Source organism: Lactuca saligna, chromosome 5 (genome assembly GCF_052625555.1).
Source record: "Lactuca saligna cultivar CGN05327 chromosome 5, ASM5262555v1, whole genome shotgun sequence".
Taxonomy (NCBI): domain Eukaryota; kingdom Viridiplantae; phylum Streptophyta; class Magnoliopsida; order Asterales; family Asteraceae; genus Lactuca; species Lactuca saligna.
In genome coordinates this window covers 1,942,148-1,958,837 of record NC_136421.1, presented here as the reverse complement: position 1 = coordinate 1,958,837, position 16,690 = coordinate 1,942,148, and the positions used below count along the sequence as shown (strand labels likewise).

The following is a 16,690-nucleotide window of genomic DNA, read 5'->3' as shown; positions in this document are numbered from 1 at the left end:
CCGCTAAGCCCTGCCCTAACCCAAAGGAGGCAGAGTGCCACCACTGCCACAAGATAGGACATTGGAAAAGAAGCTACCCAGAGTACCTGCAAGCCATCAATGAAGGAAAGATCAAGCCGTCTTTAGTAGGTATATACACAATTAAATCTAACGATTCATCTCATGATATTTCTTGGGTTCTTGATACCGGTTGTGGTTACCACATTTGTTCTAATGTGCAAGGACTAAGAAGAAATAGAGACGTGGAGCATCGAAGAATAAATCTAATCATGGGGAACAGAAGATCGTCGCCTGTGACCAAGATTGGAGTGTACTCTTTAGTGCTTAGGAATGGTTTATCTTTAGATTTAAACAATTGTTGCTATTCGCCAGAAATGGCTAGAAACATCATTTCATTTCATGGTTTGTTTAGAAAAGGTTTTAGATTTTCTTTTAATAATGAGAATGGTTCTATTTTGGCTTATCTGAATGGTGTCTTTTATTTTGAAGCTATACCATGTAATGGAATTTATGAAACTGTTATGATTGTTGATAACTTAGGAAATGATGTTTTATGCATGGATTCTTCCAATAGTAAGGATAAGGCATCTTTATAGCATTGTATTCTTGGACATGTCAACAAGAAACGCATAGCCCAACTCCAAAAGGATGGAGTGTTGGAGTCATTCGACCTTAGGGAAGATGACACATGCGAGTCTTGTTTGCTTGGAAAGATGACTCAGTCACCCTTCGCTGGTACGTGCGAAAGGGGTGAGGGTCTATTGGACCTCATACATACCGATGTGTGTGGACCGTTTAGATCTACCACGAAGGATGGAAACCGCTTCTATGTGACTTTTACCGATGACTATAGTAGATATGGGTATATCTACTTAATCAAGCAAAAGTCAGAAACTTTTGAAAAGTTCAAAGAGTTCAAGAATGAAGTGGAGAATCAATTGGGCAGGAAAATCAGGATGCTTCGATCCGATCGAGGAGGAGAGTGCCTAAGTCTTGAATTCCACGATTATCTCAAGGAGTGTGGAATAGTTTCACAATTGACGCCTAGGACACCGCAATTGAATGGTGTGGCAGAAAGGCGTAATCGAACCTTGTTGGACATGGTTCGCTCTATGATGAGTTGTGCTTCGCTATCTATCTCTTTTTGGGGGTATGCCTTAGAGACTGCCGCCGATATCCTTAACCGAGTCCCTACTAAGAAGGTTGCCAAAACACCTCACGAGATGTGGACGGGGAAAGCTCCTTCGTTAGCACATATCAAGGTTTGGGGTTGCGAGGCTTTCGTAAGATGAGATACTCACGACAAGATCGAACCTCATAGTGAGCGATGTATTTTCATCGGCTACCCGCAGAAATCCTTTGGATATCTCTTCTATAGACCGAAGGAAAATGTTGTCTTTGTTGCGAGGAGAGGAGTTTTCCGAGAGCGAGAACTCATAGGCCAAGGAGACAGTGCGAGGCAAATCGAGCTTGAAGAGATTCAAGAGTTGATAGATGAAGGAACCTCTACCGCTAGCGCTCAAACCGAGGAGGAAACTCTGGTTGAACCGATTGATGTATCATTACGTCTTAGACGTTCCGAAAGAGTTAGAGTTCAACCCCAATTGTATGGTTTTCATATTACTACCGAAGGGGACACATATATTAGTGATAGTACACTAATAAACCTCGATGAACCTAATAGCTATAAGGAAGCCATGGCAGGCCCGTAGTCTGCAAAATGGAAAGAGGTAATGGATAGCGAGATCCAATCCATGTATGATAACCAAGTTTGGAATTTGGTTGATAATGTGCCCGGACGAAAGACCGTTGGGTGCAAATGGATCTTCAAGAAGAAGATCGACGAGGATGGAAAGGTACACACATATAAAGCGTGATTGGTTGCAAACGGCTTTACTCAAACTCCCGGAGTTGACTATGAAGAGACCTTCTCACCAGTTGCAAACATAAAGTCTATTAGAGTGATGCCAGCTATTGTTGCATTTCATGATTATGAGATTTGGCAAATGGATGTCAAGACCGCTTTCCATAACGGGAAGTTGGCTGAGGATGTTTACATGGCTCAGCCAGAGGGGTTTGTGGATCCGAAGCATCCGAATAGAGTGTGTAAGCTTGAGAAGTCCATTTATGGACTTAAGCAAGCATCTCGCAGATGGAATCTTTGCTTCGATGAGAAAGTCAAAGAGTTTGGATTTGTATGAACCGAAGATGAGTCATGTGTATATGTCAAAGCCAGTGGGATTGTAGTAAGCTTCCTCGTTCTATATGTCTATGACATATTACTCATAGGAAACGACGTCCCGACTCTGCAGGAGGTTAAGTCTTGGCTCGGGAAGTGCTTCGCTATGAAGGACCTCGGAGAGGCTTCCTATATTTTGGGAATAAGGATAGTAAGAGAAAGAAGTAAGAGACTAATAGGACTAAGTCAGAACACTTACTTAGAGAAGGTACTAAAACGTTTTAGTATGGAAAACTTGAAGAAGGGAGAATTACCGATACAAAGTAATGCCAAGTTCAGTAAGACTCAAAGTCCGAGTACCGAAGCAGAGATAGCTAAAATGAGCCGAGTTCCATACGCTTCTGCAGTTGGCTCAATCATGTACGATATGACTTGTACTCGCCCTGATGTAGCCTTTGCTTTGAGCATGGTTAGTAGATATCAAGGGAACCCTGGCAGAGCCCATTGGATTGCGGTGAAGGATATCCTTAAGTACCTTCGTAGGACGAAGGAATGGTTCTTAGTCCTCGGAGGGAGTGATGACTTGAAAGTGCGAGGGTATAGTAACACCAGCTTTCAGACCGACAGGGACACTACTGTTCGTAGTTGGGCTGGGTCTTTACCCTGAATGGGGGAGCAGTGACTTGGAAAAGTTCCAAGCAGGAACCGTAGCTGATTCAACGTGCGAATCAGAGTACATTGCAGCGAGCGAAGCGTCGAAAGAGGCAATATGGCTGAAGAACTTCATTAGTGATCTTGGAGTTGTACTTGCCATAAAGGAGCCCATGGATGTTTTCTATGATAATGAAGGAGCGGTTGCCTTGACCAAGGAACCAAGAGATCATGGTAGATCACGACATATCGACAGAAGATATCACTTTATTAGACATCGTGCAGAAGAAGGACAACTCGTAGTGAAGAGGATATCATCAGAAGATAACCCAATAGATCCGCTTACAAAGGGACTGAGTAGGGTTAAGCACTTGCATCATGCTAGGAGTATTGGGCTGAAGGATGATATTAGCATAGATTAGATAGTATTAGAAATGTGTAATAGATAAATGTAATTAACATTTGATAATTAAATAAAGGAGTTTTATTTATAAGTAATCTTACTGTCTTATGTTAATTGTTTAACTATTGTTTCACTTTGCATGTTTTGACTTCCAGAATAATTGAGTTTATTAAGAATAATCGAATTATTAAAATTGTCCACAATCGTTCATACGTCGGAAGTAGATATGAATGAATATTGTCATGAATAGGTGTGTAGATTGTCTAAATGGTATTGGACATAGCAAAATATTGTTGCAATGTTCATGAGTGCTTATGAACCTGTTTTGAGCATTGGAACAAACCCGCGTTTGCTGGAATCACCTTATGGAAAGTGATAAAAAGGGTGATCACCAGACGATAATATCATATAGTCTTAAAACCTAGATATATGGTTTGTTATTTGTTAATTGATTGTACATTGATAATGCGAAAATGCATTGGTAACTCGATGTTATAAAACGCATTGTTGTGTATAATTGATTAATGAATAAGTAAATGCATATAAGTCGAAGTTTATCTATAACTTTTATCCTAAGAAGGAAAAAGCGATATCTCGGCCTCTCGATGATTTGATTTGACTTATGTTCCAGGCCCGGTCAGAATTGAATTGATGTGTTCGATTAAGTTCTATGTCAAATAAATCAGAGATCGAGAAACCAAATGCTAGACTAATCATTCCATAGAATTGTCAGCATGATATCTAACAGAGGACTGTACGATCCCTTATCTAAAGGACAAGATTGATTAGATCAGAGTTTGACAGCGTCTTTGAGAGCTACGATTGCAAATCGGATTGTACTTGTGCATATAGTTACTAGACTTATCCAAGTGGGAGACTGTTGGAATAGTATTTAAGGCTGCAACTATATTAGGCAAGTATTTGACCCGATTGTGCATGGTCCTTTTCGGTTGCCTTCACCATAGCAACTTGGTAGGATGATTTATTATGATAGAGTAGATATTATTAATATATTATGGGAATAATATAATGAATAATAATATTGTTATTTGATTAATATAAGTCATAGATTAATTAGTATTAATTTGGTGACTTAAAGAGATTAATTAAATAAGAGGGTATAAATTATCAATTGTTTGATAGTTACACTTTGGGCAATGAATCCTTATGGGATAGGGTTTGGATGATTTCTAGGACTAGGATAAGCCTCAAATCGTCCAAGGCATATCTAAGGAAAGGATTAGGATTTCTTAGAGTCTAAGTTATCCAATTAGGGTTTAAGGGTGAAACCCTAGGAACCTTACAAGTATAAATAGACCCCTTGGGATAGGGAAATCAGTACCTCTTCTACAGCAAGGAAACCCTAGCCGATTTCCTCCTCTCTCCTCTCTCTCAAATCATTCTCTTTGCTAGTTGGTGTTTGTAAGCCATTAGAGGAGTTACAATTGTGACTCTAAAGCTCCAAGAACAAGAAGATCAAACAAGTGTTTCAAGGTAAGCTTCTAACTCTGGTTTTGTATTGTTCTTATACCTAATTAGCCATTAGAAGTCTTGGATTCGATGCATGTTTAATTCGAGAAACCTAGATCCAAGCATTAGGGTTTGTATGTGCACATAGGAATGTTCATATGACCAAAACCCATCATGCTATGCTTGATATGGACCGGAAGGCATTATGATATGGGCCGGAAGGCATTATGATGTAGACCGGAAGGTCAGGGAGTTATGGACCGGAAGGTCGACACGGGTAGGACCGGAAGGTTTACCGGGTTGGGACGGAAGTCCCCTGAGACACATGGACCGGAAGGTCATGGCCTGGAAGGGCGTATGTGTGTAAGTGGTATATTGGGGAACTCACTAAGAATTTATGCTTATAGTTGTTGTCTTATGTGTTTCAGGTACTAGCAAGGACTGTGGGAAGGTGCCGGCATGACTCGTACACACACCCACAGGCGGATTTGGATATAGTTGATCTTGGGATTTGACATGTTTTGTATTATAACTATGTTACATTGGATTTTATGGGTTGTCTTGAATGAAATTATGTTTTAAAGAAATGAAAATTTGTTTTGAAAATTTACGTTGTTACAAGTAATCTATCTCAGCTATATAAATTTCCATACCCCTTACAAATTCAACACTCCTTCCCTTAAGAAAGATCTGGCCTAAATTCCCCTCCTCTCTCTATAGTCCTTAGTTGCTAGTCTTGGTTGTGAACCATCAGAGGCACGATGCTTGTGGTGCTAACTGCCAAAAGATTTGAAGAAGGATTCAAGGTTGTTTCCAATAACAATAGTAAGCTTCTTGTTCTTATGAATTCTATTTTCTTAGGAAAGTTTAATAGGATGATAGTTCATAGTATGTTGTCTATATGTGAAAGACATAGATCATCAATAGTTTACATGTGCCCTAATCATTTAATTGTTAAATGTTTTCCACTTAGTGCATAGATTTTTGGAACCTACATTCTCCATCACATATCACGTCAGGGAAAAAAGTATGAACAAAGTAGACCCAATTTCTAAACCTTGAGAGTTTATGGATCCTAATTCTGACTCCTGATGATTTTTCTAGAATGCTTCTAAACCAGGGACATAGTCGTCATTCTAGTAATTTTCTTATTTTGTCTTTCAAATACATAAATATATGGTATGTGACATTACCACCATTATATTATTTCAAGGATCATATCTTATATGATTATATATATATATATATATATATATATATATATATATATATATATATATATATGGGAAAAGTGAATATGTGGTTGGTGGGTAACTAAGGTTGGGCGTAGAACCCTTTGAAACGCCGATGTTTTATAGAAAATCAATTAATACGATCCTTTCTTTTGGTTACTGAAAATATTGCATAATGTTTCCATGATCACGGTTGTTATTGATAAGATTCCTTTTTTCTATCGATTTGTTCTTTCCATCTAACTCGAATCAATCGCTATGATTATCATCAGCGTATTGTTCTAATTGAAAGAAAAAAATTGCCAGTTTCCTCAACCTTATTTGTTGGAGCTCGTGTTCACCATTTGCGACCTTGTCATAGGTATTTTTTTATCCCCTTAATTGCAACTCATATCACTCTAGTTTGGTATACACATTAATTGGCTTTTATAATCTCACATGATTCTCTTTTCAATCACAAACTTTTTACATTTAATTTGTATTATATTGAATTTTGATTTGCTATTTTTATATGCTAGTTTTGTATTCGTATTTTCTCACATGATTCACTTTTCAATCACATACTTCTTACATCCAATTATTGTTGTAATCAATTTTGATTTGATGTTTTTTTGCTATAGTTTTTAGGTGTGTATCACAATCAGCTCCTCCCGTATTTTGATTTGTTGTTGCAATTGCCAAGAAACAGGTTCAATTCAGTGCATTATTCCAGATGAGGGCACAGGTAATATAATATCAAGACCATTTTATGCTACATGTTCAATATACATATTTAGTCTATAACACCTTCAATTTAGTGCTATGTTCCTATTCCTGATCGGGTCTGGTCGGGTTATTTTAAACTCTCACGTCTTTTTTGTGCTTTTTTTTTCTGTTGATAATTTTGTGTCTGGTGTCTTTTGCTTCCCCTCTATCCCCTTAGTAGAGGGTTTTTATATTATATAATATTGCTGATAAAAAAAGAATTTGTTTGTTTCTTGATGCAGGACATACAAACCATTATTAATTTACAAAACCAAGTAAATGATCATCCGTTTGAAACTGAAACACATACAGCTGAATATATTGACATACATGGTTATTTGGTATCTGAAACTGAGAAAATAACTGATGTGGATGCAAGTCTTATATGTGATGATGATGAAAGTAATGATACAATTATCATGGGAAAGGTATTCAATACACCGCATGATGCATACACATTTTATAACCGTTATGCCTTTTTACATGGATTTGGAATTCGTATTCATTGGGCTTATAAAAACAAGTCAACAAAGGAGGTTTATCGTAAGATGTATGTGTGCAACAAACAAGGTTTTAAATGTTTGAAGTGTGGCAGTTCAGGTGTGAATGCAAAAAAGCGCCGAAGAGAGTGAAGGCTGGCATGACAACAAGCGGACGAAGCAAGAGCATTCATTCCTTCTTTGATGAATTTGTTAATTCTAAGACTATGTTGAATGAATTTGTAGCTCAATATGATAAAGCACTTAAGTCTCGAAGAGCCGTTGAAGAAGATGAATACTTCAAAACTATAAACTCGAAGGCAGTTCTTTCATCGGTTCATCCAATAGAAGTGAGAGCCGGAGAATGTTATACTAGAAAGATTTTTGAGATTTTTCAAAAAGAATGGATAGAAGCTAATAACAACCTAACTCATGAGACAGTAAGCAAATGTACAGAAGAAATTAAATACCTGGTTGGGTAAATGAATGTTGATAAATCGCGTTGGAGACTTGTACGCTTTCATCTCAAAGATCAAGTGAATGTCACTTGTTCATGGCATATTATGCAAGCATTGCCTATATGTGATCAAGAAGAGACATGTTCAAACCCTTCCTGACCACTATATTTTACCTAGGTGGACACTTGATGCTAGGTTCCAAGTTGGTACTAGTAGTATTGGATTAGATGAAATGAATAATGAAAAGGAAGTTAGTGCGTTAACCCTATGGTATGTTCGTGCAAACAGTACTAAAGCAATCGAACTAGCAAAAAATTCCCCTTCAAAGATAAGAAGACTCAATAATTTATTAGTAAAGTTTCTAGAAGATGAAGTGATTCACAATAAGCTAAATGCACTTGAAAATCCATCTCAATATTTTTGTACAGGAATTTCTCAAGTAGACATTATGCCTCAGTTGTCTATTCGGGATCCTCTTGTGCTGACCAATACGAAAGGACGTCCCAAAAATGCAAGCAGAATTAAGTCTTCTTTAGAGATGGCGAAGAAAAAAAGAACTTGTTCTCACTGTAAAGGATTTGGTCATTAGGTCACTGGGTGTCCAATGAAAAAGGTGCTTTCTAATATATATATATATATATATATATATATATATATATATATATATATATATATATATATATATATATATATATATATATATATAAATTTTCGATTAGCTTGATCTAGTGCTTACAGTTTTTTGTTTTAGGCGGAGGAGGCTTTACAGGATAATTAGTGATTGTACTCTTGAATGGTTTTAACAAACCCACTTGGCAAAGAAGGTTGAAGAATTATTGCTAATTAGTTTTAGCTAGAAAACTTTTAATTTTGATAACTTGAATTATGTCAAAGACCATTCTTGAAATCTCGACCGTCAGATTTAAGCGATATATAACCCCTAAAATCTTTACTCTTTTCTTATTAATGCATTATACCTTTCGAATTTTTCCATATTGTAGCATCCTATTTTCAATGTATTTCTATTGTACTTCCAATTTAATTTCTTATTAATGTTGTAGTGGAAATATGGAATGACTCCTTGCTCAATGTTTTAGCAGTCTGATACATTTACCCTAACTACAATGCTATTTAAACAAATTATTGTTTTTACTATCATGCTTGATACAATTATGGCAAACCTAACTAATCATTAAACCGCTAAATACCAACAGTTTATTATTTACTCGGTTATGATTTGGACGACTTTACCCCTGTATATAATTGTTTGTCTTATTTTTTCTGTTTCGAACGATTTTGCCCCTTGATAGATTTGGTAATTGTTAAATGGATTTTTACTGAACAAAGGTACTTTTATAATTCATGCCAAAAAGTGCAATGCTATTATTGCTGTGTCATTGATTGCTCTTGGTTTGGCTAGTTCTGGACAAAATTGGTTTTAGTTTAGAAAATTGGGGTTTCCCTCAATGAATTAATCATGCATACAAATCTATTTTATGTACATTACTTTTAACTTTTACACAATATATCCGACTTAAAGATTTTAAATCCCAAATCTACTGTGGTGATACCATGTGCGTATGTTGTCCCATAGTGGGCAAGTTTTTGGTGGTTGAGAAGGATTCAAAACTTAATAAACAAGTCTATAATCAGATGATGTGATAACAAAAAAAAAATCCTTAAGCACAATTCATTAATAAAAAAGCAAATATTCAAGGGCATAAATTTGAATAATGCATGTTCACTTCCTAAGGTTGGGTTGTCTGATACATATCAGATAGTAACAACCACATAAACACACAAATATGAAATTATGGTCTTCTTTGTGCACCAAATTCCATCATAACAATTGTAGGAGTTCTTGAAAAAGATCCACCCATCGATCTCTCAATGATATAATTGACCTTCAAAGCATAATAGATCAAAACAACACGCCACTTGTCGAAATGCAATGCAAACTTCTCTTTTAATTTGAATATAATTTAGAGTAACCAACATATACTACCCTCTTATTCCCATAACGGTTATGAACTTATTCTCCTTAACGAATATACATAACTCAAATCTGAAATCATGAAATTGCAAGTAACCATATCTTTATGTGGCATTTCATCGAACACCTTGTTGGCATATCTCAAATCTTTACTCATTTTCATACGACTAGGGATAACCATCCCATTCCTTGGATAGAAAAATCTCTCTGGTTATTCTCCTTCTATATATAAGCGAGGCGGAGGAGAACAATAACGAAGCGGAGGAGAACAGCAGCAAGCAGAAGTGGGAACAATCTTAGGAATAGTGTTAGACAAACATTTTGGATGAGAACCACATCGATTTAAGTGTGGAATTGAGCAAACGGTTATGGAGGCAAGGAGAAAAGTAGCCACAAACAATGAAATAGAATCAATATAGATAAATTTGTTTGTGGGGACGGAGAATAGAAAAATGACGATCACCGAGGATGACCCCCAAAAATTTGGGAAGGCTATTTGATGGACTTTTCCAATTGTGTCGTAGTTTTGAAAGTTCTGGCATTAAAATCTTTGAGGTGGATGTCGACCAGATGGAGAGGAACATCACGACAACTACACAGAAGAGCGAAATCGAATTTGATAAAGGAATGTAATTATGGGTTTGGCGGTGGTCTATTTTAGCCAAAACGACAACGTTTTTGAGGTTCTATACATATCTTTAAATACCTAACAGCCTTATATTCCCTAACCCATATATATATATATATATATATATATATATATATATATATATATATATATATATATAAAAGTTATAAACATTATAACTTGGAATTTATACATGTATTTCTGTTTACTAATATATGAGATTTACCATTTATTTAAGTGAGTATCATATACCTTTACACATACTTATCAAACATACTTGAATTTTATAAACTCTATTCATTGTAAAACATTTCGTCTGGTGACTTATCCTTGTATAAGTTAGAGATTTTCACTCTTCATCCTTACCCCATCCCCCCCCCCCCCCCCCCCCCCAGTGTTTATGCACCTACAAAATAAGTCGTGTTATTCATATACATTAGTTAAGGGCTTTATAGTCAGGCGCTCTTCATTACCTAAGATTAAAAACTTAGGATACCCACACTACTATAACCATTAATCCTCGGAGCAGGATATTTATATATAGATTTATACCGAGTTGACATCCCCACCTGCGGTTGTTAGCTACAACCTCGACCGATCAATCGAAGCAGGTGATATATATATATATATATATATATATATATATATATATATATATATATATATATATATATATATATATATAGTCATTACTACATCATCTAATGAAGTGTTGTAAGTGGATACTTCGTTCATATAGCTTGGTTATAGGACTCGCTATAAACATTAAATAGATCTCTCTCTCTCTCTCTCTCTCTCTCTCTCTCTCTCTCTCTCCCCCTAGAAATCACGGATTCAGTTTCTCTATTTACAAAACATTTTAAGTATGGTTTTACATATGGAAAAACACCTTTGGTTATCAAAGTTTTCTAAAGACTCTTTACAAACTCTTTTATAAGTATGGTTTTACTTACAAAGAAATACATTTTGAACGTTTTAAAAGTAAAACTACTGCTCTAGCAAAAAACATGTAACTCTCACCAACGTTGTGTTAACCCTCAAAAGCACATGTATTCTCAATAAATCACTAAACAAGAATTTCAGATGACGGAATAGTCATGGATTTTCAGGCAACCTAGTTTTCTAGCTTTTGTTATATTTTCATGTCTGTTTAAGGCAATCCATACACTCTATTATTATCTGTAAAAACACTATATTGAAAATGCTAGATGAAATACAACTATTGTTTTGTTATTGTTGTACTTGTGCTATATATTCAATTGCATGTGACCTATAAACTAAATCAGTCGCACAACCCGATATTTTATGCCGCCTCGGTCGGGGTGTGACAAACCTAAAACGACACCTACTTCATATCTGACATAAAGACCCGATAGCCGAATTCTATATCATATCAGTGGCATGGGCGAACATAGGTAGAGGTGAGTAGGGGCACATGCCCCCAATGACGGGATATTTCTACATGTGATGAATTGAGATTGGATTAAAAAAAAAATATTGATTAATTAGGCCCCATTGTTTCTACTGGGTTATGCAAATTGAAGCCTTCTATCGTTTTAATATGGAAGCAGGCAGCGACAATTACCCAAATTCATCATTGCAAAACAATAAATAATAGAGAAAACAACAAATATTGTCCCTATATATGTTCATAATTGCAACTTTAGTCCATTTCTTGGAAATTACCCAAAATCATCCCTAACTTTGATTTCTATTTGGCTATTGTCCCAACTTAATCAAAAGGACTTTTATATATTTTTCTAGATTTTGTAATTAGTAATCAATAATTAATATGTCATGAACCATTTGACCCGACTCGAAAAGTTTGGTATTTGAATATATTTATGTGCCCCCAAGCTATATAAATCCTAGATTTGTCATTGTAAGTGGATCTTCTGATTATTTACACTAAGCATAAAGAACCCAATATTACCAAAAACCGATAAAGAACTTTGGTTTTTGTTAATATTTAGGTAACCATGTTTTTTTGGTATATATTTTAACAGTAAACTTGTTTGATTTGTTCATAATAAGTTAATAATATCCGATAATTATTAATCATATTACCATATTTTGAACATGACAAATATATATGAAAAAATATGGTTAGATAAATGTGATACAAAGACCAAAGTCTCTTACCCTCCTAGGTAATTAACTCCTTGTTTATTAGGTAACTAGGTGTGGGGTCCGTATATTATACAGGTTGATTTAATAAATCATTAAACTTAAAATATAAAAATGAAATATTTTTTAATGTATAACTTTAAAATAAGAAAAAAAAACGTATTTATTACAATTTAATATCATATATATAATATTTAATACTTTACATATATAAGTATATGATTTTAATTAAAAATTAAAACAAACCAAAAATTGACAAGTGGATAATAATTATTTCAAAATTACCACAAAATGATAAGTATCAAAACTCATGAGAGATTGACAAGTGGTAAAACACGTTTGAGTTGTTTTAAACGATTTGCATGGTTATTTAGCAATAAAGATCAAACACGTTTGTTAGAAACAAAGAATGGCCCTCCCTTGACACAATTTAGTCTTTTATACAATAACAATACAGTAATTGTTAGTTTGCAACCGATCGAACTACAAAAAAATACAATGATTATACATAAAACGCATCCATCCATCTTATATATATATACTGCTCAACCGTTAATTGTGGTTTAATCTCCTCTAACTTTGCCTGAATAACTAACTAATTATAAGATGCGTCATATCATATCATCATTAAATTGAGTTAATTTAGATCTCAATAATTGATATATGTATGTATGTACGTATGTATGTATGTATGTATGTATGTATGTTCATCTCTTGGTCTTGCAGGTTCGAGCCATGAGAGAACCTGACGGCGGACTGGTGATTTGCAGGTCGCAAAGCCCGTGCAACCAATAAGAGAAGTGAATCGCTCCCAAACTTGCGCGTACTTTGAAAGTCCCTCGCACACTGTACAAAACTTTGTTGTTCAATACCTGTTTTCGAAGTTCCATTGCATAATTTGGTGGCAGAGAAACCAAGCTGGATACGAAGTTAATTGCCACCACGCCTGTCTCCTTTGGCCTTTGACTGAATGGCCGGATTGATTGAGTCGCTATCACACTGCCTTCGAATAACAATTCCATAACAGACTGCTCGAACTTCACCTCCAGTTTCCTGTTGGGGTTTGAGAAGTTTGCCATAAAAGTGAAATCTCCATTGAAATTGCCAGGTGCGTCGAAGTAGATGACGCTGAGGTTTGCACGGTTGGTGTCGAGAACAGGCGTTCTTGGCTTGACGACGAGGAACACGATCAAAGTGGCGATTCCGAAGAAGATGACGAGGAGGCTGAAGATCAAACATATAATCGCGCTGCACCAGATAGCCGGATTCGTGTGGCGGTGTCTTCTTAGCAACAGCCTATCGTGTGCTTTTGATGTGATGTGTTCGTAAGGGAACTCCATGCCCATGGTTGGCGTTGCTACGAGTTTGGTTAGAGGTGATGATTTCACGGATGATTGCTGTCGTGACATGAAAATACGTGACATGGGCGACGGGGTGGTGGCTTTCGATTGTGGCGAAGGCGTACAGTACACGGATGGCGGTTCTGGTGGCGGTGATGGCGGAGGTCGGAGGTGGGACATCTCAAAATTTCAAATGCAAAACAACACCCAATATAAAATTGAAGTAATGAAGGAGAAACCAAATGAATCATTGCAGCATTAAAATAGGGGTGAGTTTAAGCCAAGGGCAAGCAAAAGGGAAAAGTAGGATCTTTTTTATTGATTGAGATTGAGAGTGGGGTGGTGGCTGGTGGGGCCACAGTGGTGTTTTTGAAATACAAGAAAAGAAAAGGGTGGTGGTCCCGGTGGAGGCGTGGTTAGGTTTTGATTTTCAATTTTGTCCTTTTATTAAGTTTTAGTAGGTTGTAGGGTGTTTTATCAAATTTGACACCAATCAATTCCCTTCTTATATATTTTTAGGCTTATTTTTGGTTCATTATTACCCTATCACTACCATATAATATAGACAATAAGCTAATTATTTTTGTCATTTTCGTTAAGACTGGTCGGAGTGGGCAACGCCCACTCACGTGTTTTAAGAAAAAAGAAGAAAACGGCGTTAAAGGTCGTGGTGGTGGTAACGAAAAATAACGTGGAAACTAATAACGTGCAATAACAGGGAGGTGGGGCGGTGTTTGCGCCGTTATAACATGCAATAACGCCCCCTTTGGCCTTGCCCACACCCAAGTGTCTAAGGGTCTTATTTTGTACATTCTACTCTATTACACGAACCTATATTATTAGGCCTTCCGGGTATGTATTTTCACACGTGATGACTGGTGTGGTGGACTTTTCCACACGAGAACACCGACCCCAAGGGGCATAGGTGTGGTGTGGCGTGGATCCTGCTATGAGCAAACACGAGAAATTTGATTGGTTAATGTCATTTGACCGTTTTCCTTGTGTATTGATTGGGGAGATATTTAGATGTACTTAAATGGTTTAAAGGAGGTAGATTTAAGCTTTGAGATTTTGTAATGGTTGATGACCCGTTTTTTTTAAAAAACGGGTGAAGAAGGAAACCTAAAGGGGTTTAAAAAGAACGATTGATATTTGCTTTTAACTAAAGTTACAACAATGGTACTTGAGAATGTATCTTTTAATTTCATTAAAACCTCCTACTTATGTTTGATTTAAGTTAAACCCTCAATTATATATAATTATATATATTTTTATTTTTATTTAATAATTATATTTTAGTTTATTCGAATATCAAAAAAAAAAAAATTGATGTGGAGGGGTAATCATTTCCAATGGTTAGTGAATTTGAAATGGAGCTGATGTGAACTCACTATTTAAGTGGATTAGGTATGATCATAGTTATTAACTTTAGATTTACTTTTTAGGTTAATAATGATAATTATTATGATATAATTATTATAGTATATTGATCTGCCTTTTTAAATAATAATTACAATACAAATATTTTTTGATCAATTTTTATTATCAGTTCATTATTATCTAATTAATAAATTATTATTATTTAATAATTATATTTTTATTACTAACTTAATTAAAATTAATAATTTTAAATTTATTTTTTATTAAGATAAACAAACAACAATAATATAGTTTTTAAAATATAATAACATAAATAATATTATAAAAAATAAAATTCTAAATAAATTTTCATCAACCCAATATCATTGATATTATAAAAAATATTATAAGAAAAATAAAATCCAAACAAGTATTCATCATTTTTTTAATTTTAAATATTGCATAACAAAAATAAACAACTAATAATCTATAGTTATAAAAGATTTTTATGTAATTTTGAGTCACTTATAAAATTTTAGACGTGACTTATACATAGTTTGTCGTTCGGTTGTGGACATGTCTTTGTGGCAGATATTAGATATCTGGTCGGAGCAACCACCAACGTGCTGCCTCGCCGAATAACTGCATATATTGTCTTAATGCAAACTATTTAATCTATTTAATAAAACATTTTCATACGATTGGTAAGGTGGTCCATAGTGGTTTTTTAATGGTTTTTTTTAATATTTCAGTTGTTCATTAATGATTTTTACACAAATGTCTGATTTAGAAGGAATGATGATTGTGACGGTGACACAAGTGGTTAATGGTGGTGTGTTGTAGTTTTTGGGGTTGATATGAGTGGTTGTAGAGTTTAAGCTTGACTTCTTTAAATATATGAATTAGTTTATAATGAATTATATTATCTTATGAATTTTATGTATTAAACGAAAATGGCCTCTTTCAAGTTGTATATTTGATATACATTTTGTGTTAAAATATAAATGAAGTTATGCAAGAAAATATTAAACTAAGTATTAGTAGATTAATATGTTTATTAAATTATGAATATGATATTTTAAAATGTGAATATGTCTTCTGCACAATATATGTTTTAAAGAAATCTACAATTTAGAAAAAGAAAAATTTAATTTGTCAATGCATAAATATTTTTTTATTATTAAATTTTGTACATTTGGCTAAAAAATTTAATGATTCATGTTAAAAACTATTTCCAAAAAATCAAAACTATAATTTTTGTTCTATTAAGCTGTGAATACAAATACCACTGACTTTGGTGTTAGTCCGGCGACAGTCCAACGCTGGTCTCACGATGGTCCGGCGGTGGTTCGACTTTTATTTAAACGACCAGTGACAACTAGGTGGAAACTAAGGAATGAAAAAAGTATTCTTAATATAATATTAATGTTTCATTTATTTAAAACGACCTTAATGAAAATTTTTTAAAAATGATTCTTAGAATATATATATATATATATATATATATATATATATATATATATATATATATATATATATATATAAGTCAAAAAGAATATCAAAGTGTAATTCTTTTAAACTCTATGTAAATTTTATGACAAAAAATTATGTCGTGTATAACAATTTA

General features: G+C 34.6%; 1 protein-coding gene across 1 annotated transcript; it reads right to left on the bottom strand.

Moving 5' to 3' along the window:
* Nucleotides 1-12,866: 12,866 nt before the first annotated feature.
* LOC145045993 (Late embryogenesis abundant (LEA) hydroxyproline-rich glycoprotein family) lies at nt 12,867-13,978 on the bottom strand. Its single transcript, XM_078994278.1, has one exon. The coding sequence runs from the start codon at nt 13,882-13,884 to the stop codon at nt 13,072-13,074; it is 813 nt and encodes a 270-aa protein (XP_078850404.1). The 5' UTR covers nt 13,885-13,978; the 3' UTR covers nt 12,867-13,071.
* Nucleotides 13,979-16,690: the final 2,712 nt, after the last annotated feature.